Source organism: Rattus rattus, chromosome 2 (genome assembly GCF_011064425.1).
Source record: "Rattus rattus isolate New Zealand chromosome 2, Rrattus_CSIRO_v1, whole genome shotgun sequence".
Lineage (NCBI taxonomy): Eukaryota > Metazoa > Chordata > Mammalia > Rodentia > Muridae > Rattus > Rattus rattus.
In genome coordinates this window covers 115,071,541-115,097,447 of record NC_046155.1, presented here as the reverse complement: position 1 = coordinate 115,097,447, position 25,907 = coordinate 115,071,541, and the positions used below count along the sequence as shown (strand labels likewise).

At 36.9% G+C, this 25,907-nt stretch overlaps 1 protein-coding gene across 1 annotated transcript in view; it reads right to left on the bottom strand.

Annotated features, from left to right (window-relative positions):
- The window catches only part of LOC116894252 (vomeronasal type-2 receptor 116-like), a 49,757-nt gene that overhangs the window by 5,071 nt on the left and 18,779 nt on the right, over positions 1 to 25,907 (bottom strand). The window contains exons 2-5 of the mRNA XM_032895958.1: positions 23,915 to 24,194; positions 18,330 to 19,136; positions 17,378 to 17,605; positions 16,745 to 16,868 (exon numbers count right to left, since the gene is read on the bottom strand). Of these exons, the coding sequence (XP_032751849.1) occupies positions 16,745 to 16,868; positions 17,378 to 17,605; positions 18,330 to 19,136; positions 23,915 to 24,194 (1,439 nt within the window). The remainder of the gene's footprint in view (positions 1 to 16,744; positions 16,869 to 17,377; positions 17,606 to 18,329; positions 19,137 to 23,914; positions 24,195 to 25,907) is intronic.

Below are 25,907 nucleotides of genomic sequence, written 5' to 3'. Positions count from 1 at the left end.
GAAACCGAAAGGGAATAACATTTGAAATGTAAATAAAAATACTCAAGTTAATAGGAAAAGATTGGGGCTCGCTTACAGGTTCAGAGGTTCAGTCCATTATCATCAAGGCAGGAGCATGGCAGCATCCAGGCAGGCATGGTGCAGGAGGAGCTGAGTTCTACATCTTCAATCAAAAGAGGACAGGAACAGACTGAGCATCCTCAGGCAGGTAGGAGGAGGGTCTCCAAGTCTACCTCCACAGTGACACACTTCCTCCAACAAGTACTTCCTTCTAATAGTACTACTCCCTGGGTCAAGCATATGCAAACCATCACATTCTACTCCCTGGCCTCCATAGGCTTGTTTAAACACATAAGTCTATGGAAGCTATACCTAAACTTCGTATAATAAAAAAAGTACATTTAGTTCAACTTTCAAAGTACCCATACTCTATAGCAGTATCAACAATACTACAAGTCAAAAGCTCAGTTTCTTCTGAGATCCATCCACTTAACTGTTATCCTCGAATTAAGACAGGCAACCAGCTGGGCAAACTCCAAACTCTCCGTGTCTGATGTCAAAGCAGCCTTCAGATCTTCAACTCATTTCTCATCTTTGCTGACTACAACAAATCTCTTTCTCCTGGGCTGGTTCCACTTCCTGTTTTCCAGCTTTCTTCAGCAGATAGCCCATGGCTCTGGCATCTTTAACACCTTTGGGTCTCCAAGGCAGCTTCAATGTTACAGCTTGTTCAGTGTCTGGGATCCATACGTGATCCTTCTAAGGGCTGGCCTCACTTCTCCAGCTCTGCCCTCTATAACAGTTTAACTTCCCGTTGATCCACACTACACTGTTGCTGTTGTTCTTGGTGATTATCCCATGGTACTGGTGTCTCCAATACACTGGGGTCTTCCTTTGCATCTAGACTTCACCAATCAACCTCTCCTAGGCTCTCTTCATGGTGCCAAGCTTCAACTCCTTTGCCTGATCCCTTCAGTCCTGGGCCATCAATTGCAATTAAGAGTGCACCTTCACCAATGGCCTTCCACGACCTCTCACAGTGGCCAGTCTCAGCTGCTCATCATGGCCCCTTCATGTCTTCAAAACCAGTACCACCTAGGTGACTCTTATACACTACCAAGTCCAGCCACAGAACAAGGTACAACCTTGGCATCTCTGAAACACAGCTCTCAAAAAACACTTTCCAGAAGATTTCACCTCAGTGATCTGATCTCTTTCTTAGCTCCAGCTAATCAGCATCAAATTGTCTCCTCCTCTTAAATATAAAGTCAGATACACATGGCCAAAGCTGCTGAGTTTTGCTGCTTGCAGGAGCTGGAACATGGCCCCCTTGTTCTATCACATTATTACTAGCTTCCTCTTTTCTAACTCTTTCACTGTCTAAACTTAGCTGTCCTAGATCTTACCCTGTAGATTGACCTTGAATTTAGAGATTGGTATGCCTGTCTTCTGGTATTAAAGGTTTGTACTAAGTTCCCTGGAACTAACTTAGCTGGGTGGGATCTTGCCCCAAGGTCATTACTCCCTTAATTCAATTTAATATCCTTGAACACAGGATTCAGCTCCATTTCATTTCAGGGTGTTCCTTCAATACTTGAACCATATATTTTGTATTTTTCCTTTCTCAACTTTCCTTTTTTCATTAAAATTCTCTTCATGAGACTTAACCAGAGAACAAAGTCTATGGTGGGCATTTCTGAGACTTCCTTTGTCAATCTAATTAATCTGAGTCTGTTCACCTTAGCCTCAGGCAGAGTATTCAAACAAAGGCAAAAAGTAGCCACATTCTTCACCAAAATACCACATAGCAGTCTTTACAGCACATACCAAATTCTTCTCCTCTGAAACCTCTAGGGCCAGGCCTGCACAATTCAAATCACCCTCAGTAATAAAGACTTACGCATTCCTACTAAGATAGCCCATTAAGCCCCATTTAAAGCATTCTACTGCTTTCCAAATCCAAAGTCCACATTCTTCCAAACAAAAGTATGATCAGGCCTATCTCAGCAATACCCCTCTCCTGGTACCAACTACTATATTAGGGTTTTATTCCTGTGAACAGACACCATGATCGATGCAAGTTTTATAAAGGACAACATTTAATTGGGGCTGTCTTACAGGTTCAGAGGTTCAGTCCATTATTATCAAGGCAGGAGCATGGCAGCATATAAACAGGCATGGTGCAAAAGGAGCTGAGCATTCTACATCTTCATCTGAAGGTTGCTAGGAGAAGACTGGTTCTAGGCATCTAGGACAAGGGTATTAAAACTCATGCCCACGGTGACACACTTCCTCCAACAAGGCCATACCTTCTAATAGTACCACTCGCTGGGTCAAGCATATGCAAACCATCACATTGGGCAAAGCAGAGCCTGAAAAATGGGTATATACCTACAAAAGAATTAAATTCGCTTCATATCTCTCAGCCTTCACACACAAAAACGTCAATTCAAACTGAATTAAATACCTTATTTTAAAGCATGAAACACTGAGACCGCAGCAGATCCACTGCGTCTGAGACACGCACCTGAAGGGACCGACGGATAAACAGTTCTCTGCACCCCAAATCCCGTGGGAGGGAGAGCTAAACCTTCAGAGGCGGACACGCCTGGGAAACCAGAAGAGACTGCGCGCTGCACACAGTACTGACCCCAGAGGAAAACAAAAGCTATCTGGAACCCTGGTGCACGGAACCTCCCGGAAGGGGCGGCGCAGATCTTCCTGGCTGCTGAGGCCGTGGAGAGCTCATAGGCAACACCCCACTAGCAAACTTGAGCCTGGGGACCACAGGTAAGACAAACTTTTCTGCTACAAACGACTTGCCTGGTGAACTCAAGACACAGGCTCACAGGAACAGCTGAAGACCTGTAGAGAAGAAAAAACTGGCGCCCTGAAAGCAGAACACTCTGTCCCCATAACTGGCTGAAAGAAAACAGGAAAACAGGTCTACAGCACTCCTGAAACACAGGCTTATAAGACAGTCTAGCCACTGTCAGAAATAGCAGAACAAAGTAACACTAGAGATAATCTGATGGCGAGAGGCAAGCGCAGGAACCCAAGCAACAGAAACCAAGACTACATGGCATCATCGGAGCCCAATTCTCCCACCAAAGCAAACACGGAATATCCAAACACACCAGAAAAGCAAGATCTAGTTTCAAAATCATATTTGATCATGATGTTGGAGGACTTCAAGAAAGACATGAAGAACTCCCTTAGAGAAACACAGGAAAACATAAATAAACAAGTAGAAGCCTACAGAGAGGAATGGAAAAAATTCCTAAAAGAATTCCAGGAAAATATAAATAAACAAGTAGAAGCCCATAGAGAGGAGTCACAAAAAAATCCCTAAAAGAATTTCAGGAAAACATAAATAAACAAGTAGAAGCCCATAGAGAGGAGTCACAAAAAATCCCTGAAAGAATTCCAGGAAAACACAATCAAACAGTTGAAGGAATTAAAAATGGAAATAGAAGCAATCAAGAAAGAACACATGGAAACAACCCTGGATATAGAAAACCAAAAAGAAGAGACAAGGAGCTGTAGATACAAGCTTCACCAACAGAATACAAGAGATGGAAGAGAGAATCTCAGGAGCAGAAGATTCCATAGAAATCATTGACTCAACTGTCAAAGATAATGTAAAAAGGAAAAAGCTACTGGTCCAAAACATACAGGAAATCCAGGACTCAATGAGAAGATCAAACCTAAGGATAATAGGTATAGAAGAGAGTGAAGACTCCCAGCTCAAAGGACCAGTAAATATCTTCAACAAAATCATAGAAGAAAACTTCCCTAACCTAAAAAGGAGATACCCATAGGCATACAAGAAGCCTACAGAACTCCAAATAGATTGGACCAGAAAAGAAACACCTCCGTCACATAATAGTCAAAACACCAAACGCACAAAATAAAGAAAAATATTAAAAGCAGTAAGGGAAAAGGTCAAGTAACATATAAAGGCAGACCTATCAGAATCACACCAGACTTTTCGCCAGAAACTATGAAGGCCAGAAGATCCTGGACTGATGTCATACAGACCCTAAGAGAACACAAATGCCAGCCCAGGCTACTGTATCCTGCAAAACTCTCAATTAACATAGATGGAGAAACCAAGATATTCCATGACAAAACCAAATTTACACAATATCTTTCTACAAATCCAGCGCTACAAAGGATAATAAATGGTAAAGCCCAACATAAGGAGGCAAGCTATACCCAAGAAGAGGCAAGAAACTAATCATCTTGGCAACAAAACAAAGAGAAGAAAAGCACACAAACATAACACATTCAAGTATGAATATAACAGGAAGCAATAATCACTATTCCTTAATATCTCTCAACATCAATGGCCTCAACTCCCCAATAAAAAGACATAGATTAACAAACTGGATACGCAACGAGGACCCTGCATTCTGCTGCCTACAGGAAACACACCTCAGAGACAAAGACAGACACTACCTCAGAGTGAAAGGCTAGAAAACAACTTTCCAGGCAAATGGTCGGAAGAAGCAAGCTGGAGTAGCCATTCTAATATCAAATAAAGTCAATTTTCAACTAAAAGTCATCAAAAAAGATAAGGAAGGACACTTTATATTTATCAAAGGAAAAATCCACCAAGATGAACTCTCAATCCTAAATATCTATGCCCCAAATACAAGGGCACCTACATACGTAAAAGAAACCTTACTAAAGCTCAAAACACATATTGCACCTCACACAATAATAGTAGGAGACTTCAACACCCCACTCTCATCAATGGACAGATCATGGAAACAGAAATTAAACAGAGACGTAGACGGACTAAGAGAAGTCATGAGCCAAAAAGACTTAACGGATATTTATAGAACGTTCTACCCTAAAGCAAAAGGATATACCTTCTTATCAGCTCCTCATGGTACTTTCTCCAAAACTGACCATATAATTGATCAGAAAACAGGCCTCAACAGGTACAGAAAGATAGAAATAATCCCAGGCGAGCTATCAGACCACCACGCGCTAAAACTGGTCTTCAATAACAATAAGGGAAGAATGCCCACATATACGTGGAACGTGAACAATGCTCTACTCAACGATAACCTGGTCAAGGAAGAAATAAAGAAAGAAATTAAAGACTTCTTAGAATTTAATGAAAATGAAGGTACAACCTACCCAAACATATGGGACACAATGAAAGCTGTGCTAAGAGGAAAACACATAGCTCTGAGTGCCTGCAGAAAGAAACAGGAGAGAGGATATGTCAGCAGCCTGACAGCACACCTAAAAGCTCTAGAACAAAAAGAAGCAAATACACCCAGGAGGAGTAGAAGACAGGAAATAATCAAACTCAGAGCTGAAATCAGCCAAGTAGAAACAAAAAGGACCATAGAAAGAATCAACAGAACCTAAAGTTGGTTCTTTGAGAAAATCAACAAGATAGATAAAACCTTAGCCAGACTAATGAGAGGACAGAGAGACTGTGTCCAAATTACCAAAATCAGAAATGAAAAGGGAGACATAACTACAGATTCAGAGGAAATTCAAAAAATCATCAGATCTTACTATAAAAGCCTATATTCAACAAAACTTGAAAATCTGCAGGAAATGGACAATTTCCTAGACAGATACCAGGTACTGAAGTTAAATCAGGAACAGATAAACCAGTTAAACAACCCATAACTCCTAAGGAAATAGAAGCAGTCATTAAAGGTCTCCCAACCAAAAAGAGCCCAGGTCCAGACGGGTTTAGTACAGAATTCTATCAAACCTTCATAGAAGACTTCATATCAATCCTATCCAAACTATTCCACAAAATTGAAACAGATGGAACACTACTGAATTCCTTCTATGAAGCCACAATTACTCTTATACCTAAACCACACAAAGACCCAACAAAGAAAGAGAACTTCAGACCAATTTCCGTTATGAATACCGACGAAAAATACTCAACAAAATTATGGCAAACCGAATCCAAGAGCACATCAAAACCATCATCCACCATGATCAAGTAGGCTTCATCCCAGGCATGCAGGGATGGTTTAATATATGGAAAACCATCAACGTGATTCATTATATAAACAAATTAAAAGAACAAATGATCATCTCATTAGATGCTGAGAAAGCATTTGACAAAATTCAACACCCCTTCATGATAAAAGTCCTGGAAAGAATAGGAATCCAAGGCCTATACCTAAACATAGTAAAAGCCATATACAGCAAACCAGTGGCTAACATTAAACTAAATGGAGAGAAACTTGAAGCAATCCCACTAAAATCAGCGACTAAACAAGGCTGCCCACTCTCTCCCTACTTATTCAATATAGTTCTTGAAGTTCTAGCCAGAGCAATCAGACAACAAAAGGAGGTCAAGGGGATACAGATCGGAAAAGAAGAAGTCAAAATATCACTATTTGCAGATGATATGATAGTATATTTAAGTGATCCCAAAAGTTCCACCAGAGAACTACTAAAGCTGATAAACAACTTCAGCAAAGTGGCTGGGTATAAAATTAACTCAAATAAATCAGTAGCCTTCCTCTACACCAAAGAGAAACAAGCCGAGAAATTAGGGAAACGACACCCTTCATAATAGACCCAAATAATATAAAGTACCTCGGTGTGACTTTAACCAAGCAAGTAAAAGATTTGTACAACAAGAACTTCAAGACTCTGAAGAAAGAAATTGAAGAAGACCTCAGAAGATGGAAAGATCTCCCATGCTCATGGATTGGCAGGATTAATATAGTAAAAATGGCCATTTTACCAAAAGCGATCTACAGATTCAATGCAATCCCCATCAAAATACCAATCCAATTCTTCAAAGAGTTAGACAGAACAATTTGCAAATTCATCTGGAATAACAAAAAACCCAGGATAGCTAAAACTATCCTCAACAAAAAAAGGACTTCAGGGGGAATCGCTATCCCTGAACTCAAGCAGTATTACAGAGCAATAGTGATAAAAACTGCATGGTATTGGTACAGAGACAGACAGATAGACCAATGGAATAGAATTGAAGACCCAGAAATGAACCCACACACCTATGGTCACTTGATTTTTGACAAAGGAGCCAAATCCATCCAATGGAAAAAGATAGCATTTTCAGCAAATGGTGCTGGTTCAACTGGAGGTCAACATGTAGAAGAATGCAGATCGATCCAAGCTTATCACCCTGTACAAAGCTTAAGTCCAAGTGGATCAAGGACCTCCACATCAAACCAGACACACTCAAACTAATAGAAGAAAAACTAGGGAAGCATCTGGAACACATGGGCACTGGAAAAAATTTCCTGAACAAAACACCAATGGCGTATGCTCTAAGATCAAGAATCGACAAATGGGATCTCATAAAACTACAAAGCTTCTGTAAGGCAAAGGACACTGTGGTTAGGACAAAACGGCAACAACAGATTGGGAAAAGATCTTTACCAATCCTACAACAGATAGAGGCCTTATATCCAAAATATACAAAGAACTCAAAAGTTAGACCGCAGGGGAGACAAATAACCCTATTAAAAAATGGGGTTCAGAGCTAAACAAAGAATTCACAGCTGAGGAATGCCGAATGGCTGAGAAACACCTAAAGAAATGTTCAACATCTTTAGTCATCAGGGAAATGCAAATCAAAACAACCCTGAGATTTCACCTCACACCAGTGAGAATGGCTAAGATCAAAAACTCAGGTGACAGCAAATGCTGGCGAGGATGCGGAGAAAGAGGAACACTCCTCCATTGTTGGTGGGGTTGCAGACTGGTACAACCATTCTGGAAATCAGTCTGGAGGTTTCTCAGAAAATTGGACATTGAACTGCCTGAGGATCCAGCTATACCTCTCTTGGGCATATACCCAAAAGATGCCCCAACATATAAAAAAGACACGTGCTCCACTATGTTCTTAGCAGCCTTATATATAATAGCCAGAAGCTGGAAAGAACCCAGATGCCCTTCAACAGAGGAATGGATACAGAAAATGTGGTACATCTACACAATGGAATATTACTCAGCTATCAAAAACAACGAGTTTATGAAATTCGTAGGCAAATGGTTGGAACTGGAAAATATCATCCTGAGTGAGCTAACCCAATCACAGAAAGACATACATGGTATGCACTCACTGATAAGTGGCTATTAGCCCAAATGCTTGAATTACCCTAGTTGCCTAGAACAAATGAAACTCAAGACGGATGATCAAAATGTGAAGGCTTCACTCCTTCTTCAAAAGGGGAACAAGAATACCCTTGGCAGGGAAGAGAGAGGCAAAGATTAAAACAGAGACTGAAGGAACACCCATTCAGGGCCTGCCCCACATGTGGCCCATACATATAGAGCCACCCAATTAGACAATATGGATGAAGCAAAGATGTGCAGACCGACAGGAGCCGGATGTAGATCGATCCTGAGAGACACAGCCAGAATACAGCAAATACAGAGGCGAATGCCAGCAGCAAACCACTGAACTGAGAATGGGACCCCGTTGAAGGAATCAGAGAATGAACTGGAAGAGCTTGAAGGGCTTGAGACCCCATATGTACAACAATGCCAAGCAACCAGAGCTTCCAGGGACTAAGCCACTACCTAAAGACTATACATGGACTGACCCTGGACTCTGACCTCATAGGTAGCAATGAATATCCTAGTAAGAGCACCAGTGGAAGGGAAGCCCTGGGTCCTGCTAAGACTGAACCCCCAGTGAACTAGACTGTCGGGGGAGGGCGGCAATGGGGGAGGTGTGGAGGGGAACACCCATAAGGAAGGGGGGGAGGGAAGGGGATGTTTGCCTGGAAACCGGGAAAGGGAATAACACTCGAAATGTACATAAGAAATACTCAAGTTAATAAAAAAAAAAAAAGAAGATAGATGGGAGAGAGAATCTCAGGCATAGAAGAATCAGTAGTACAAATTTATTCCTCAGTAAAAGAATCTATTAAATCTAAAAAAATCCTAATACACCCGCCAAAAAAATCCAGGAAACCTGGGATAACAGGAAAAAACCTAACTTAAGAATATGAGGCATAGAAAAAGAAGGTGGAGTTCTAGTTCCATAGACCAGGAGACATTTTTAACAAAATTATAAAAGAAAACTTTTACAATTTGATCAAAGAGATGCCTATGAACATACAAGAATCTTATAGAAAGTAAATTAGAGTATACTGGAAAAAATATCTTCCAACAAGTCTACAAAACTAAGAAGAGTATATTAAAAGAGGCAAGTGGAAAAGGCAGACCTAGCTGAATGTCACCTGACTTCTCAACAGAGACTCTAAAAGCTATAACAGCCTGCACAGATATTTTGCAACCTCTAAAAATCCACATATGCCCAGTTATACTACTATATATAACAACACTCTCAATCATTATGGATAAAGAAAATGAGATATTTCAAGACAAATCCAAATTTAAATATTATCTGTCCCCAAATGCATTACTATAGAAAATACTAGAATGAAAATTCCACTCCAAAGAGAATAATAACACCCAAGTAAACAGAAAGGTAATTCTGTACTAGCACAAACAAGAGAGGCACACACAAGAATGTGCACATGCACACATAATAACACCATCAACATCAAAATAACAGAAATTAAAAATCATTTTTCATTAATAGTCTTGAACATCAATGGATCAATGGACTCAATTCCCCAATAAAGGCATGAAGGCTAAGAGGATGAATGCAAGCACAGGATCCATTATTCTGCTACATATTAGAAACATATCTCAGCAATAAAGATAGACATTAGGTTATAGGGCTGGAGAAATATCTTCTAAGCAAAGGGTTACAAGAAAAAAGTAGAGTAACCATTCTATAGCTAATAAAATAGTCTCAACCAAAATTAATTGAAACAGACAAGAAATGCAACATCATACTCATCAAAGGAAGAATCTACCCAGATGTTATCTTTATTCTAAACATGTATGCCTCAAACTCAAGAGCAACTATGTTTGTGAAGGATAATTTAATAAAGCTTAAACGGCACATCAAACGCCAAACACTAATAGTGGAAGATATTTACATCCCAGTCAAAAAGTTTGACATGTCCAAAAGGAAAAACTGCACAGAAATGATGAAACTACCTGACATTATAAATCAAGTGAACCTAACTAAGAACTACAGAATATTTCACCCAAACACAAGAGAATATATCTTCTCAGGACATCATGAGTCCTACTGCAAAACTGACCATATAATCAGTCCCAAAGCAAATCTCAACAGATACAATATATTGAAATACTATATTGTACCTTACAAAATGATTATTAAATAATGATGTACTTTAACAGCAGTAGAAACCCCAGAAAGTCTACACACATATGGAAAAAAAGGACTGTCTACTCAATGATCTCTAGGACATCAAAGAAGTCAAGTAATAAAAACTTTTCTAGAATTCAAGTGAAATGAAGACACAACATATTCAAACATATGGGACACAATGAGAGCAGTGCTAAGAGAAAGGTTCATAGCACTGTGTTCATAAAGAAATTAGAAAGTTCTCATACCAAGAATTTAAAAATACACAGGAAACCTCCAGAAAAGGAAAGCAAAAACACAAGCTTGGAATACCTAAGGAAAAAATCACAGAATATATGTAGATCAAGAAGATGGAAGATCAAAACATGAATGCTTTAGTCCTTTTTAGAAGGGAGAACAAAACACTCATGGGAGGAAATACAGGGACTAAGAGTGGAACAAGGACTACAGAAAAGGTCGCCCAGAGACTGCCCCATATGGGAGTCCATCTCATATACAGCTACCAAACCCAGTCACTATTGCTGGTGCCAAGAAGAGCTTGCTGACAGGTGCCAGATATGGGTGTCCCATAAGAGGCTTTGCTAGAGCCCTACTGATATAGAGAAGGAGGCTTGCAGTTAACCATTGGACTGTACAAGGGAACAACAATGGAGGAGTTAAGAGAAGAGACTAAAGTAGCTGAAAGGGTTTGCAACACCATAAAAAGAACAACAGAATTAACCACCCAAACCCCAATGCCCTACCCACACCTAGAGTTACCAGGGACTAAACCACCAACCAAGCATATGCATGGAGGGAACCATGACTGCAGCCACATATGTAGCAGAGAATGACATTGTCCAGAATCAATAGGAGGATATAACCTTGATCCTGTGAAGGCTCATTTCCCCAATGTAGGGGAATGCTAAAGCATTGACGTGGGAGTGGGTGAATTGAATCGGAACATCCTTATAGAAACAGGAGGAGGAGGAGGGAGTAGAGGAGAGGGGCAAAAGAGGATAACATTTGAAATGGTGTTACATAAAGTATCCAAGACAAATAAAATAAAAATGTTCTGTTGTAAATAAGATCTGAAAATTTTAGTGTGAATTCAAGCATGACTGCATAATTTCCTTCAGAGTCATAGGAGAAACCACAAGAATAATTTTCCTGATTGTTCCATATGTAAATTCTGATAATTTATGTATTTTATAACATTGACTCATTGTAACTTATTTGTAGTGTCATAAATACTACAGAGTAAGCAGTTTTTTCTTACATAATACTTAACGAAATAAAATGAGATTTTATTTTTTTAAAAAAGTAGGCAGAAAATAACCAAGATTATGTCTGAAGTCAATAAATTAGAAATAATACAAAGAATCAAGGAAAAGAAGAGCTAGTTTATTGAGAAAAATCAAGAAGATAAATAAACCTTTAGCCAAATTAACCCAAAGACAGAGAGACAGTATCCCAATAAACAAAACCAGGAAGGAAAATGGAAGCATAACAACAGACAAATAGGAAATTCAATGATTTTATTTCAAAAGCCTATGTGTCATACCAAAAAACAAAACAAAACAAAACAAAAAAACCGCAACAAATGTCTTATCTAAATGGATGGTTTTCTATACAGATAGAAATTAACAGAGTTAAATGAAGATCAGGCAAACTATTAAAACATTCCTATAAACCCTAAAGAAAGAGAAGTCAATAAAAGGCTCCTGAGCAAATAAAAAGCCCAGGTCCAATTGGTTTTAGTGCAGATTTTTACCTGAGTTTGAAAGAAGAGCTAACACTAACAACCGTGAATCTGCTGCACAAAACAGAAACAGAAGGAAGACTGCCAAACTCATTATATGAAGCCACAGTCATCCTGAAGCTTAAACCATACAAAGAATAGACAAAGAGAATTTCAGAACCATTTTTCTTATAAACATTGATGCAAAAACAATTCTAAAAAATGCTTGTAAACCAAATCTTAGGAGCACATCAAAAACTCCATCCACCATGATCAATTAGGATTAATCCAAAGGATGCATGGATGGTGCCCTATAAAAAATTCATAAGCATAATACATCACTTAAACAAACTGATAGGAAAAAATCATATGAGCACTTCATTACATGTTGAAAGAGGCTTTAGCAAAATCCAACATTTTAGAATTCACTATGAAAGTCTTAGAGAGATCATGAATACAAAGCACATACCTAAACATAATCAGAAATATACAAGAAGACATGAGACAACATCAAATTACATGGAGAAAAACTAAAGAAATTCCACTAAGATAAGCAACCGGGCATGGCTATTCCTTCTCTCCCAATCTAATTAATACAGTACTTGAAGTTCTAGATAGAGCAATAAGACAAGTCATGGAGTCAAGGGGATAGAAATTAGAAAAGGAGGAGTCAAATTCTCAATGTTTGTGGATCATGGGACAGTATTCATAAACATAAGCAACCATAAAAATTCTACTAGTGAACTCCAATAGCTGATAAACAACTTCAGTAAAATGGATGGATACAATATTAACTAAAAAAATTAATTGCCTTTCTTATTGTAAATGATAAGTAGGCCAAGAAAGAAATTAGGGAAACAACAGCCCTCACATCTTCAAATTATATAACATATTGTCCATGCTCATGTATCAGTAGGATTAATGTAGTAAAAATGGCCATTGTACTGAAAGCAGTATTCATTTTTAATTCAATGCCATTAAATTTTCCAACACAACTCTTTACAGATCTTGATAGAGAAATACTCAACTTCATGTGCTAAAACAAACAAATAAACAAACAAATAAACATTAAAATCAGGATATCCAAAGAACCCTGAACAGTAAAAGATTACCTGGCTGGAGGTATCCCCATCACTTATTTCAAGCTCTACTACAAAGCAATAGTAATAAAATCTGCATGGTGTTGATATAGGACCAGATAGGTTTAACAGTGAAAATGAATTGAAGACCCAGAAATAACATGATATACCTATGGACTTTAGAATTTTGACAATGCAACCAGAAAAGATATTTATCTAATGGTGCATGTAGAATAATGCAAATAAATCCCTATCTATCACCCTGAAACTACAACAACAACAACAACAACAACAACAACAACAACAACAACAAAACCAAAAAAACAACAAACAAAAAAATTCCCCTCAAGTACAAGTGGATCAAAGACCTCAATGTAAAACCAGATATAGTAAGTCTAATAGAAGAGAAAGTGGGGAATATCTTTGAAGTCACTGGTATAAGAGACAATATCCCGAATAGAATGCCAATGGCTCAGGTTCTAAGATCAACAATTGATAAATGGGGCCTCATGAAAATGAAAATCTTTGATAGGGCAAAGGAGAGACTTCCAAGAGCACAAAATGGCATCCTCAAAATTGGGAAAAGATCTTTACCTATCCTCCATCTGACAGAGGACTACTATCCAAAATTTATAAAGAACATAAGATGTTAGATTCTGACAGCCCAAATAATCAAAGTAAAAAGTGTGGTACAGAGGGAAACAATTTTCAACTCAAGAATCTCAAATGACTGAGAAGCACTTAAAGAAATGTTCAAAGTCCTTAATCATCATGAAAATGCAAAATAAAATGTCTCTGAGAATCTATCCTATACTGATCAGAATAGCTAAGATCCAAAATCTCAACTGATAGTGCAGGGCAAATGTATGGAACAAGGAGAACACTTCTCCATTGCTGGTGGGAGTGCAAACTTTATAACCACTTTGGAAATCAATTTTATGTTTTCTCCAAAAACTGCAAGTAGTTCTACCTCAAGACTAAAGTATATCACTCCTATGCCTGCACCTAAAAGTTGCTCCTTTATACTAGGGAGATACTTGCTCAACTATATTCATAGCATTTTTGTTAAAATTAACCAGGTACTGTAAAAAGCCTGAGGTCCCTCATCTTACAAATGGAAAAAAAATGTAAGGTACAGCTACACAATAGAATTCCATTCTTTCACTTAAATAAAAGATATGGAATTTAAGAATATCATCCTGAATGAGTTAACCCAGATTCAGAAGGACATGCATGGTAAGTACTCACTTATAAGTGGATATAGCCATAAAATTAAGGACACCCATTCTATATTCCACAGACCCAAAGGCACTAAACAAAACAGGAAGGCCCACATGACAGTGCTTGAATAGCACTTAGAAGGGGAAATAAAATAGTCCTGGAGGCAGATTCAGAGAAGGAAGTGGGCAGAAGAGGGTATAGGAAAGGAGTGGGAGGGGTACGGGATCAGGTGGGATGGGAGAGATGATCAGACGGCCATAAGAAAGACGAGAATTCTGTAATTGGAAGTAGTGGGCTGGTGGAGGACACCTAGAGAATGTGCCAGAGACCTGGTCTGAAGGAGGCACCCAAGAATCAATGGTGGTGACTTACATGAGATTTGCAGAAGTGGGGTATGAACCTGAAGAGGCCACCTTATGTAGCCAGGCAGGAATCCCAGTGGAGGGATAAGTACACCAACTCACCCAAAACTGTGATCCAAAATTTATCCTGTCTACAAGACATATAGGGACAAAGATGGAGCAGAGACTAAGAGAATGTCCAACCCAAAACAGGCCCAACTGGAGACTCATCCTGGGTGCAAGCACTAATCCTTAATTCTATTAATGAAACAGTTATATTTGCAGGCAGGTGGCTAATATGTCTGTCTTCTGAGGGAAACTGACTCAGACAGATTTAGAGACCCATGTCAAAACATATGCTGAAGGATCTGGACTTTCATAGGAGTGTGGTGGAAAAGATAGAGGCTCCTGAAGAGGACGTGAACTCCACAGGAAGACAGAACTGTCAGCTAACCTGGACCATTGGGAGCTTTGAGTCTGAACCACCAACCAAAGGGCTTACATGGACTGGACTTAGGACCCCAGCACATATATATCAGATTTGGAGCTTGGTCTTCCTGTAGGTCCTGATGTGCTGAAACAGGGACTATTCCTAATGCTGTTGCCAATCTCTGGAATAGGTTCTTCTACCTAAGGTGCCTCATCTGGCCTCAGTGGGAGAGGATATGGCTAGCACTGTAGAGACTTGGTGTGCCAGGGGGAGAGGATATGGGGGTGGTCCATCTTCTCAGAGGAAAAGCGGAGAGGAATAGTGGAAGAGCCTATAGAAATAGGAGAAATGAGGATTTAAAAATTAAAATATTTCTAAGTGTTTTTATGATGCTAGTATTCGCGTGTTTCAAAAAATAAAAACATATTCCAAAACAGCATGAAAGGAAACTTTTTTATCTCTTGAAGATGTAAACATGCCATTAAACACAGGAGAGATGGTTAACATATATTTGTAATATATAATATGACATTTTCAAATCTGTTTCAATTATGGATAGACAATAGCACAAAATTAAAAGCAATGTAATTGTTAATTATATTCAGGAATGTATATTCCTTTATAATTAATCATGTTCTCTTATATTTTCTAAGCAATTATATCTAACCTTTTGGGAAAAATATTCAAACATTTTATTTTTCAAGTAATTTATAATTATTACTTGTTATAAAATGTTTTTTCAAATTTTTAATATACAAATAGTAGCAAGCACATTTTAAAATTTCCGAGGTATCATTGTTTTCAATTGCTTAAAATTCAGTATATTTAAAACATAATACTCTTCAATATTTTCTAGATAGTACTCCACTATCTAGTAGCTGGTTTTAACCTACTATTCGCTTGTGTGCTTATCACTTCAATTCTCTGTCTCTGAATTCTACATGCATCTTAAATTTAAATTATACAAAACAAAAGGATGTAGAAATTCAAATTATATGAAACAAAAGGTAAGTAGATTAAATGAAAGTGTACATTTATTATTTACATATGTGCCATAACAGCAAAAGAAATTACTTCCATCATTCAATAACTTGATGCAGTAATAATGGTATCAGTATCAATGTATCATAGGATCATTGTCACAAACAAGATATATCCTTCTAAATATGAAATGTTTATTTCATAATTCTTTTCAAAATTATTCTAAAATTTTGATTTAAAATTCTATTCTGCTTTCCAAAATCATTTATGGATTGAGTACAAATGAAAATACAATTCATGAAATGACAGCATGCCCTATGTTAGGATACACTACAAAATACCCGCCTTTCAAACAGGCTTCAGCATCTCTGAGCATCGACACCTTTCCTTTAAACTTGTAGTATACTGGATAAATAAGTATATGCAACTCACATTTCTCAGAGAAGATTAAATTAAGGTGTATTACATAGTGCTATGTTACATCCTGCTGAAGAGAAATGCTATAGTGATTGTTAGAACTCTAAAGCAATTTCCAAAAGAAACTATTAGGTACAGTGTTTTGAGAATAATGAGTCAAAATGTAATCCAGGATTTGGGAGGCTTTTAAGTCAATGGTCAGAATTCCTGATTCATTTTATTTTAGGTTGAGACTTAACTTCGCGGTTGTGGTATTTCCTCATTAAGAACCATGTATAGATGAGAGAAATTAATCAATGTAATTAAACTTTTGGTAAGTTAAATACTTACTTGTCATGTTGGAAATTTCATTTTCTGGGCAGGGTGTACAATCAAAACAGCAAACAGGCTTTCCCGGCTGAGGGGATTTTCTGAATCCTGGACTACAAGGAATACTGCAAACTGAGGTTGGAGACTGAGGAAAATCACAAATGAATTATACATAAAAGCATTTACCTACCTGTCAGTAGTTACAATGACATAGACAATGAAAAAAATGAAATGAAAAACTGAAAAAGATGTTTTCATAATGCATTAAATTAAGAAGAAATACTTCTTTGTAGTCTGGATAAAAATTATAGTTGTATTGTGATTTATATAATTGTTTTGAATTATATAATTATATCATGACTTACATACAAATATGTGCATTTATATGTACATATATAATCTACATCTATAAATCCTAGATAGGTAAATGGATAGATGATAGATAGATAGATAGATAGATAGATAGATAGATAGATAGATAGATTGACGATAGATAAAGATAGATACATGTCCTAGTGGAAATAAATTGTCTTGAAAACATGTATAGGAATATAGGAAATGAGTTTGTAAATAAATTTTAAAATGCTGTATCCTATGAAAATGATAAGATCAACTTATGTTGCATGTAGTGTTTTACAAGTAAATCCAACAAACCTGTTGGTGGCCTGTGTTCCACTCTATCATTTCTTTCAACATATATAATTGTCGACCATGTGATAGATTTTGGGAATATGTTCCTATTTTCAGCTTAAATACAGGATTTGGCAAAAAAGTCAAAGTGTGGTGAATCTCATACTTTGTATCCAGTTTTTCTTCATGATTCAGGTTCACTTTGTCACCAACAGGGTTTATAAATCGGATATTTCTCAGGAAAGAGAGCATCTGAAACATTTATTATTTTAGTTTTAACTATGCCTACAGATTAGGAAAGAAAATATAAAGTTTAATCTGTCTCTGATTTTAACTTGTCTTAATAATGTGTCTTAATTACAAATAGTCTGATATCAGAGTGGGAAAAATACCACATATAGGCACAATAACATTAAAATTCCTAAATAATTCTTTCTCAGTGAAGTTAATCCTCTAAAATATGAACAGCTTAAATATGAGTGGGAATAGTTAAACATTCTTCACCTTATTTTCTGTATATTATTATCTGATAACCAAGTAGGAAATTGAGACCCTTGTTGAGGAAGAAAATGCTAGAATTTTTCTGTTATTTGGGACCTATTCATTACACACATTATCAATTTCTTGATCATTACATAGATTATCAATTCCTTGATCATTTAAAAAGGTCAGTCACCTTCTTATTCCAATAAGAATTTCATGAGAAAGCAACATATTTTGTTTCAAATATTAAAGATAAGAAACACATCTATGGTGGAAATATGGAAACTAGCACAAACAGATTGTGAAATTATGGAAGTTTCAGTATTGGCTGTACTTGAGTTTAAGAAACAAAAGAAATTTCAATGATATGCAATGAAGGAATACAGCAATTGGTGTATTTGAAAGAAAAGAACTTAGACTCTTAGAAGCTACAGTATTCATCGGAAAAATTAAGTCTATGACTCTATGTGATATGTAGTGGAATAGCGATTACCTGCCAAGAGTCAAATTCTGGTTCTTTTCCATCATCTATTTGCCATGTATCTGCTTGTTTCAGAAGCATCTGTTGGAGTGTGTAAGCCACAGCATACATAGAATTATATAGGTCATAAGTAGTATCACTCAAAGACATTTCAAAATGGTGACTGTATAACCATCTAAATATGTTTTCCTTTGGACAATTTTGCAGATTCTTACATTCAGATAATGACAAAGAACAATTAAAATACACCCACCATAATATACCAAGAGAATAGTCATCACTGTAGTTTGAAGGGTATGCTGTCTGGATAAATGTTTTAAAACCAGATAATTCAGAATAGTGATGTGAAAAACTGAGAGTACCATAGGAAGAATTAAGGAGGAATTTTCCATTATTTATGATCATATCCCACTGTGAGGTAGTGACCCAGATTCTTTGGATATCAAATAAATTCCATAGTCTAAAGTTGATCTGTAGGGGAGAGTCTTTGTCTCCATAAATGATAACAACTTTTGCTGATGACATCTTGATCTGGTTGTAATAGATATTATACCTTTTCAGAAATAAATTGTTATTTCTAACAATGATACTCACAAATGCTAAACAAAAATTGTTCCTTTGCATTTCTCTTCTCAATTCCAAGATAAATTCATAACCTGGGTCATCATCTGAAACAACTGCTCCCACCCAGTTCCAGCTGAAATGGACAAGCAAGGAAACCATGGCCAGTGCCAGAGATAGGTCCTTAGGAGCCATTTGGTAAAGATATGGATTCAGTTCTTGGTTGCTCAAGAGAGGGTGAAATGGCCCATAGTAAAGCTGTAAGCCATAGAATGTGAGAAATAACATGAGGAAGCCGAAATATAAACTGCTAGTCTCACCAAGGTATTTTATGTTATTTGTGACTATTGTGAAAGGTGTAGTTTCCCTACTTTTTTTTTATATCTTTGTTAACTTGAGTATTTCTTATTTACATTTCGATTGTTATTCCCCTTCCAGGTTTCTGGGCCAACATCCCCCTAACCCCTCAACCTCCCCTTCTATATGGGCTACCCCTCCCCATCCTTCCCCCATTACCACCCTCCCTCCAACAATCACCTTCACTATGTGTTAAGTCTTGGCAGGACCAAGGGTTTCCCATTCCACTGGTGCTCTTACTAGGCTATTCATTGCTACCTATGAGGTTGGAGCACAGGGTCATTCCATGTATAGTCTTCGGGTAGTGGCTTATTCCCTGGAAGCTCTGGTTGGTTGGCATTGTTGTTCATATGGGGTCTCGAGCCCCTTAAAGCTCTTCAAGTCCTTTCTCTGATTCCTTCAATGGGGGTCCCGTTCCCAGTTCAGTGGTTTGCTGCTGGCATTCGCCTATGTATTTGCTGTATTCTGGCTGTGTCTCTGAGGAGAGATGTACATCCGGTTCCTATCAGCCTGCATTTCTTTGCTTTATCCATCTTATCTAGTTTAGTGGCTGTATATGTATGGGCCACATGTGGGGCAGGCTCTGAATGGGTGTTCCTTCTGCCTCTGTTCTAAACTTTGCCTCCCTATTCCTTGCCAAGGGTATTGTTCCCCTTTTAAAGAAAAAGTGAAGCATTCGCATTTTGGTCATCCTTCTAGAGTTTCATGTGTTCTGTGCCTCAGGGTAATTCAAGCATTTGGGCTAATAGCCACTTATCAATGAGTGCATACCATGTGTGTTTTTCTGTGATTGGATTACCTCACTCAAGATGATATTTTCCAGTTCCATCCATTTGCCTATGAATTTCATAAAGTCATTGTTTTTGATAGCTGAGTAATATTCCATTGTGTAGATGTACCACATTTTCTGTATCCATTCCTCTGTTGAAGGGCATTTGGGTTCTTTCCAGCTTCTGGCTATTATAAATAAGCCTGCGATGAACATAGTGGAGCATGTGTCTTTGTTATATGTTGGGTCATATGCCCAAGAGAGCTATAGCTGGGTCCTTAGGTAGTTCAATGTCCAATTTGCTGAGGAGCCTCCAGACTGATTTCCAGAATGGTTGTACCAGTCTGCAATCACACCAACAATGGAGGAGTGTTCCTCTTTCTCCACATCCTCGCGAGCAACTGCTGTTACCTGAGTTTTTGATCTTAGCCATTCTCACATGTGTGAGGTGAAATCTCAGGGTTGTTTTAATTTGCATTTCCCATATGACTAAAGATGTTGAACATTTCTTTAGGTGTTTCTCAGCCATTCGGCATTCCTCATCTGTGAATTCTTTGTTTAGCTCTGAACCCCATTTTTTAGTAGGGTTATTTGTCTTCCTGTGGTCTAACTGCTTGAGTTCTTTGTATATTTGGGATATAAGCCCTCTATCGTTGTAGGATGGGTAAAGATCTATTCGCAATCTGTTGGTTGTCGTTTTGTCCTAACAACAGTGTCCTTTGCCTTACAGAAACTTTGCCGTCTTATGAGATCCCATTTGTTGATTCTTGATCTTAGAGCATAAGCCATTGGTGTTTTGTTCAGGAAATTTTCTCCAGTGTCCATGTGTTCAAGATGCCTCTCCACTTTTTCTTCTATTAGTTTGAGTATATCTGGTTTGATGTGGAGGTCCTTGATCCACTTGGACTTAAGCTTTGTACAGGGTGATAAGCATGGATCGATCTGCATTCTTCTACATACTGACCTCCAGTTGAACCAGCACCATTTGCTGAAAATGCTATCTTCTTTTCCATTGGATGGTTTTGGCTCCTTTGTCAAAAATCAAGTGACCATAGGTGTGTGGGTTCATTTCTGGGTCTTCAATTCTATTCCACTGGTCTATCTGCCTGTCTCTGTACCAATACCATTCAGTTTTTTATCACTATTGCTCTGTAATATTGCTTGAGTTCAGGGGTATTGATTCCCCCAGAAGTCCTTTTATTGTTTAGGATCATCGTTTTAGGTATCCTGGGTTTTTTGTTATTCCAGATGAATTTGCAAATTGTTCTGTCTAACTCTCTGAAGAATAGGCTTGGTATTTTGATGGGGATTGCATTGAATCTGTAGATTGCTTTTGGTAAAATGGCCATTTTTACTATATTTATCTGTTTATCCCTTGAATAGAGGAGGGCTACAGATTTGTTTGAGATAAGTTTATAATCAGCCACTTATCTGAAGTTGTTTATCCACTGTAGCAATACTCCTGTGGATCTTTTGGGGTCACTTAAGTATATTATCACATCATCTGCAAATAGTGATATTTTGAATTTCTTCCCCAATTTTTATCCCTTTGACCTTCTTTTGTTGTCTAATTGCTCTGGCTAGGACTTAGAGTACTATACTGAATAAGTAGGAAGAGAGTGGGAATCCTTGTCCAGTCTGTGATTTTAGTGGGACTGCTTCAAGTTTCTCTCCATTTATTTTGATGTTGGCTACTGGTTTGTTGTATATTGCTTTTACTAGGTTTAGGTATGAGCCTTAAATTCCTGATCTTTCCAAGTCTATTAACTTGAAGAGTGTTGAGTTTTGTCAAATGCTTTCTTAGTATCTAATTACATGTTCATGTGTTTTTTCTTCCTTTGTGTTTGTTTATACAGTGGATTATGTTGACAGATTTCCATATTTTCTTCTTTTTTGGGGGTGGGAAATTCTTGAAGGTCATGTATTTGAGAATAGATTTGTACATAGAATAGTTACACTTGATCTTAGCCAAAAGGCAGAGAAGTGATACATAGAATATTTAAAGAACTTATACAAATTAAAAGGTAGAATATTTTTTAAAAGTCCAAGGTCTATACCAGTGAACATGCCCACATAGATGGAATTTCACAAAATTTCCCTAGATGAAAAACAATAGGCAGTCGGCAGCTGTTGGTACAAGAAAAAAAATGCAGGCACCACTGTGTGAAATAATGCAAATGGACTAATGTTTGAAATCCTTCAGTTAAAAAAAAAACTGGCCACAGAACTATAGGGTATTACTCTAAAGATAGGCAAGTGCCCAATGCAGATTTCCATATTTTGAATCCATCACTTCATCCCTGGGATGAAGCCTACTTGATTATGATGGATGATTGTTTAGATGTGTTCTTTCTTGGATTTGTGTTGCGAGAATTTTATTGAGTATTTTTGCATTGTTATTCATAAGGAAAATTGTTCTGAGCTTCTGTTTTATTGTTGGATCTTTGTGTGGTTTAGGTATAAGCATACCTGTGACTTCATAGAAGGAATTGGGTAGTGCTCTGTTTGTTTCCATTTTGCGGAATAGTTTTGAGAGTATTGGTATCATTTTTGTATGAAGGTCTGATAGAATTCTCCAATAAACGCATCTGGTCCTGGGCTTTATTTTGGTTGGGTGACTTTTAATGAATGCTTCTACTTCTCTAGGCATTATGGGACTGTTTAGATGGCTTATCTGATGCTGATTTAACTTTAATACCTGGTATCTGTATAGAAAATTGGCCATTTCCTCCAGATTTTCCAGTTTTGTGGAATATAGCCTTTTGCAGTAGGATCTAAAATATTTTAAAAATTTTTTCAGATTCTGTTGTTATGTCTCCCTTCTCCTTTCTGATTTTGTTAATTTGGATATTCTTTCTGTGCACTCTGTTTATTCTGGCTAAGGGTTTATCTATCTTGTTGATTTTCTCAAAGAACAATAACGTTTGAAGTGTAAATAAAAATATAAATAAAAATAACAAATTGCTAGTCTAAAAAAGTGTGATAAACAAAACTTGGGAATGTTAGGAACTGTACCATTATGAAAATTGTACATAATTTATTAAGTATTGTAAAGTACAGAAAAGACGAAGTCTGATAGTGAAGCACATCAAATTTCTATTGCACTTATGTCTTATTCATGCTAAAAAAATGGCATGTGCTTCTAAATATCTGTGTATTTATGCTTCGAATTCTATGCATCAAAATAGACAAATTCATTTGCTTACTTTCACTAGCCTCAGGATCAGAAAATTAAACCTGTAGAGGAATTTTAATCCAGCAACATGACTACACTTAATGGATCACATCTGAAGACTTGTAGGCCAATAATATCCTGCTAGGAAATAGGCATTCCTTGGAAGGCAGGAGACAGAGGCAAGCAGATCACTTAGTTCAAGGTCAGCCTAGTATAAAGCAATTTTTTAGTATAGAAAAGTTTAGGTGCAGGTGTGATAGTACACCTTTAATCCAAGTACTCAGGAGACAGAGGCATGCAGATTTCTGAGTTCTAATTAGTCAGTTGAGTTCAATGCAGAAGAGTTAAACCAGACATTTGAGACTCAGTGCAAAGAATGCAGGGCAATGGTGTTGAGTTAATTTGTGAGTTCATGCAGTTCAATGTGCGTCAGTAGATGCAGTTGTAGCCAGAATATAAAGGAGACAGAAGATGAAAACAAATTGGCAGTGATTGTTCAAGCAAAGCAAATCAATGAGAAGCTGAGTAAAGCCATATCCAATTAGTGACTTTAGGGAAGAGTTTGAGCCAGAAGAGTTGAGTTGATCTATCTAGGCAGAGGTCAGAATATACTTGAAAGTGCAAGCCTATTTAGTCATAAGCTTTAAAGAATACAATTAGATCAGGCAAATAAATGTTATTTTTACAGAAAGAAAAGAATCAATGCCTCATTAACATCAGCTTCTTCAAACTTACCTCTGGCCTCTTAGTTATGTATAGGAGTGGCCCAACTATGACAGATGGTAACCACATTGGTCCTGTAAGTACAATTAAATATCTTCTCTGATTTATACAGTAGTAGTTAGGAAGATATTCTTCTCTTTTAGAAGATAAACTGTTTATTCTCCAATCATCCAGCAGCCTACATTCAATTTTAACTAGCAGTGAAATGTTAGGTAGAATATGGGGGTTCCTGTTTATTTCTTCAAGGGCAAAATAAAGAGTCAAAATCAAGTGGATAGTCTTAGATGTCAACCTGAAAACAGAAGAAAAGGATCATTATAGATTAGACTCTTAACATAATATTAAATAACATAATATTGTTTATGTATTTAATGCTTGTTTTTTTGAACTAATGCTATTGTGATACAAGCACTGTTACTGTGGTGTATTAGAATATAATTTCTCTGTAATTATGTAAGGATTTCAAAAATGTTTTAGTAGATTATTATTCAAGTGAGATTCTGTAATTTTGAACTTTAATACAATTTTATTACTATATCTGTTAGCATGGTAGGAATCACGTCCCCTAAAACAGTGAATCTGCTCATTCCTTCATTTTGGAACGCTAACACTTACCATATGTAAAAAATGCAGGGCTATAAACCTGCTACCTAAATTATGATATTTCTTTTACTCAGAAGCAGGGCTGGCCAAAGACATGATTTATTTATGAGTAGATTAAATAGATGGGCATATCTATCTGAATCACTAGCTCTGAAAATTCTTTTGGATTTAGGCACATAGCTTTGTTACTTTTAGTCTTTCTCTTATATATAGATTTTCCCTCTTCCTATTTGATTCGATATTTTCACTGTCTGGTGGTATGCTGTTGATAATAACAATAACTTTTTCTTACAAGTAGTAAGCTTTTATATCTTCCCATGGATCTTTAGATTTATAATGATGCATTTTGCCTTTATTCAGTCATATGAGCACCTTAGATTTGGCTGTGATTCTTGTTGCTTTCTTTTGATAAATAAAGGTATGTTTCTTCTTTAGTCACTCAGCTTTAATCTGTACATTTTAATTCTATATATTATAATATGCTATATATCATTTGATATAAATTTCTTATTCATTTTCACAGTTGTGTCTAATAATGTGTATCACTTTAATGCTCTTTGTAATGTTCCAGTGTTTCATTTCCCTCATGTAATAATTTTATTGCTTTGTAAGAATGTTTACATTAAAATATATTAGACCACTTGGAAGATGTATGGTTAATATCAAAATGAAAAGAAAATATATGTGTTTTATAATATTTTGGCTCTCATGGTTGACTAAGAGAGTTCTTCAGAGTGTTTATTTCTTAAACATTTCTGTCTTACTAAGAAATACTCAAACTTGCAATGTTTTCTAGTGCCTTGCTATACTATATTGGATTTTATTGATGTATGTTGTCTTCACTATTATATTTGAATTCTACAATTTACCCAATCATATTTCTTTAGTGATATTAATATCTTAAATTGCATAGATCTTTGTCTTCCAAGTACAGTTTTAGAATTTGTACTTGTTTTAATTATGAAGGCAAACCATCAGTTTCTGTGAACTCATATTATTTATTTCTTTTGTACTTAAAGTTTTGATATAAAATCTTTTCAATTTAGTGCTTTACATATTCAACCCTACTGGAAAATCTGGATGAAATGGACAATTTTCTAGATAGCTCCCAGGTGCTAGAGTGAAATCAGAATCAGATAAATTATCTAAACATTTCCCTAACCCCTAAAGAAATAGAAGCAGTTATTAAAAGTCTCCCATTCAAAAAAATCCCAGGACCAGATCGGTTTAGTGGAGAATTCTATCAGACTTTAGAGAAGATGTGATACCAATGCTGTCCAAAAAAGTCCATAAAATAGAAACAGAAGGTACATTACCCAATTCCTTCAATGAAGCCACAACTACTTTTATACATAAATCACACAAAGACTCAGGAAAGAAAGAGAAATTCAGAGCAATTTCT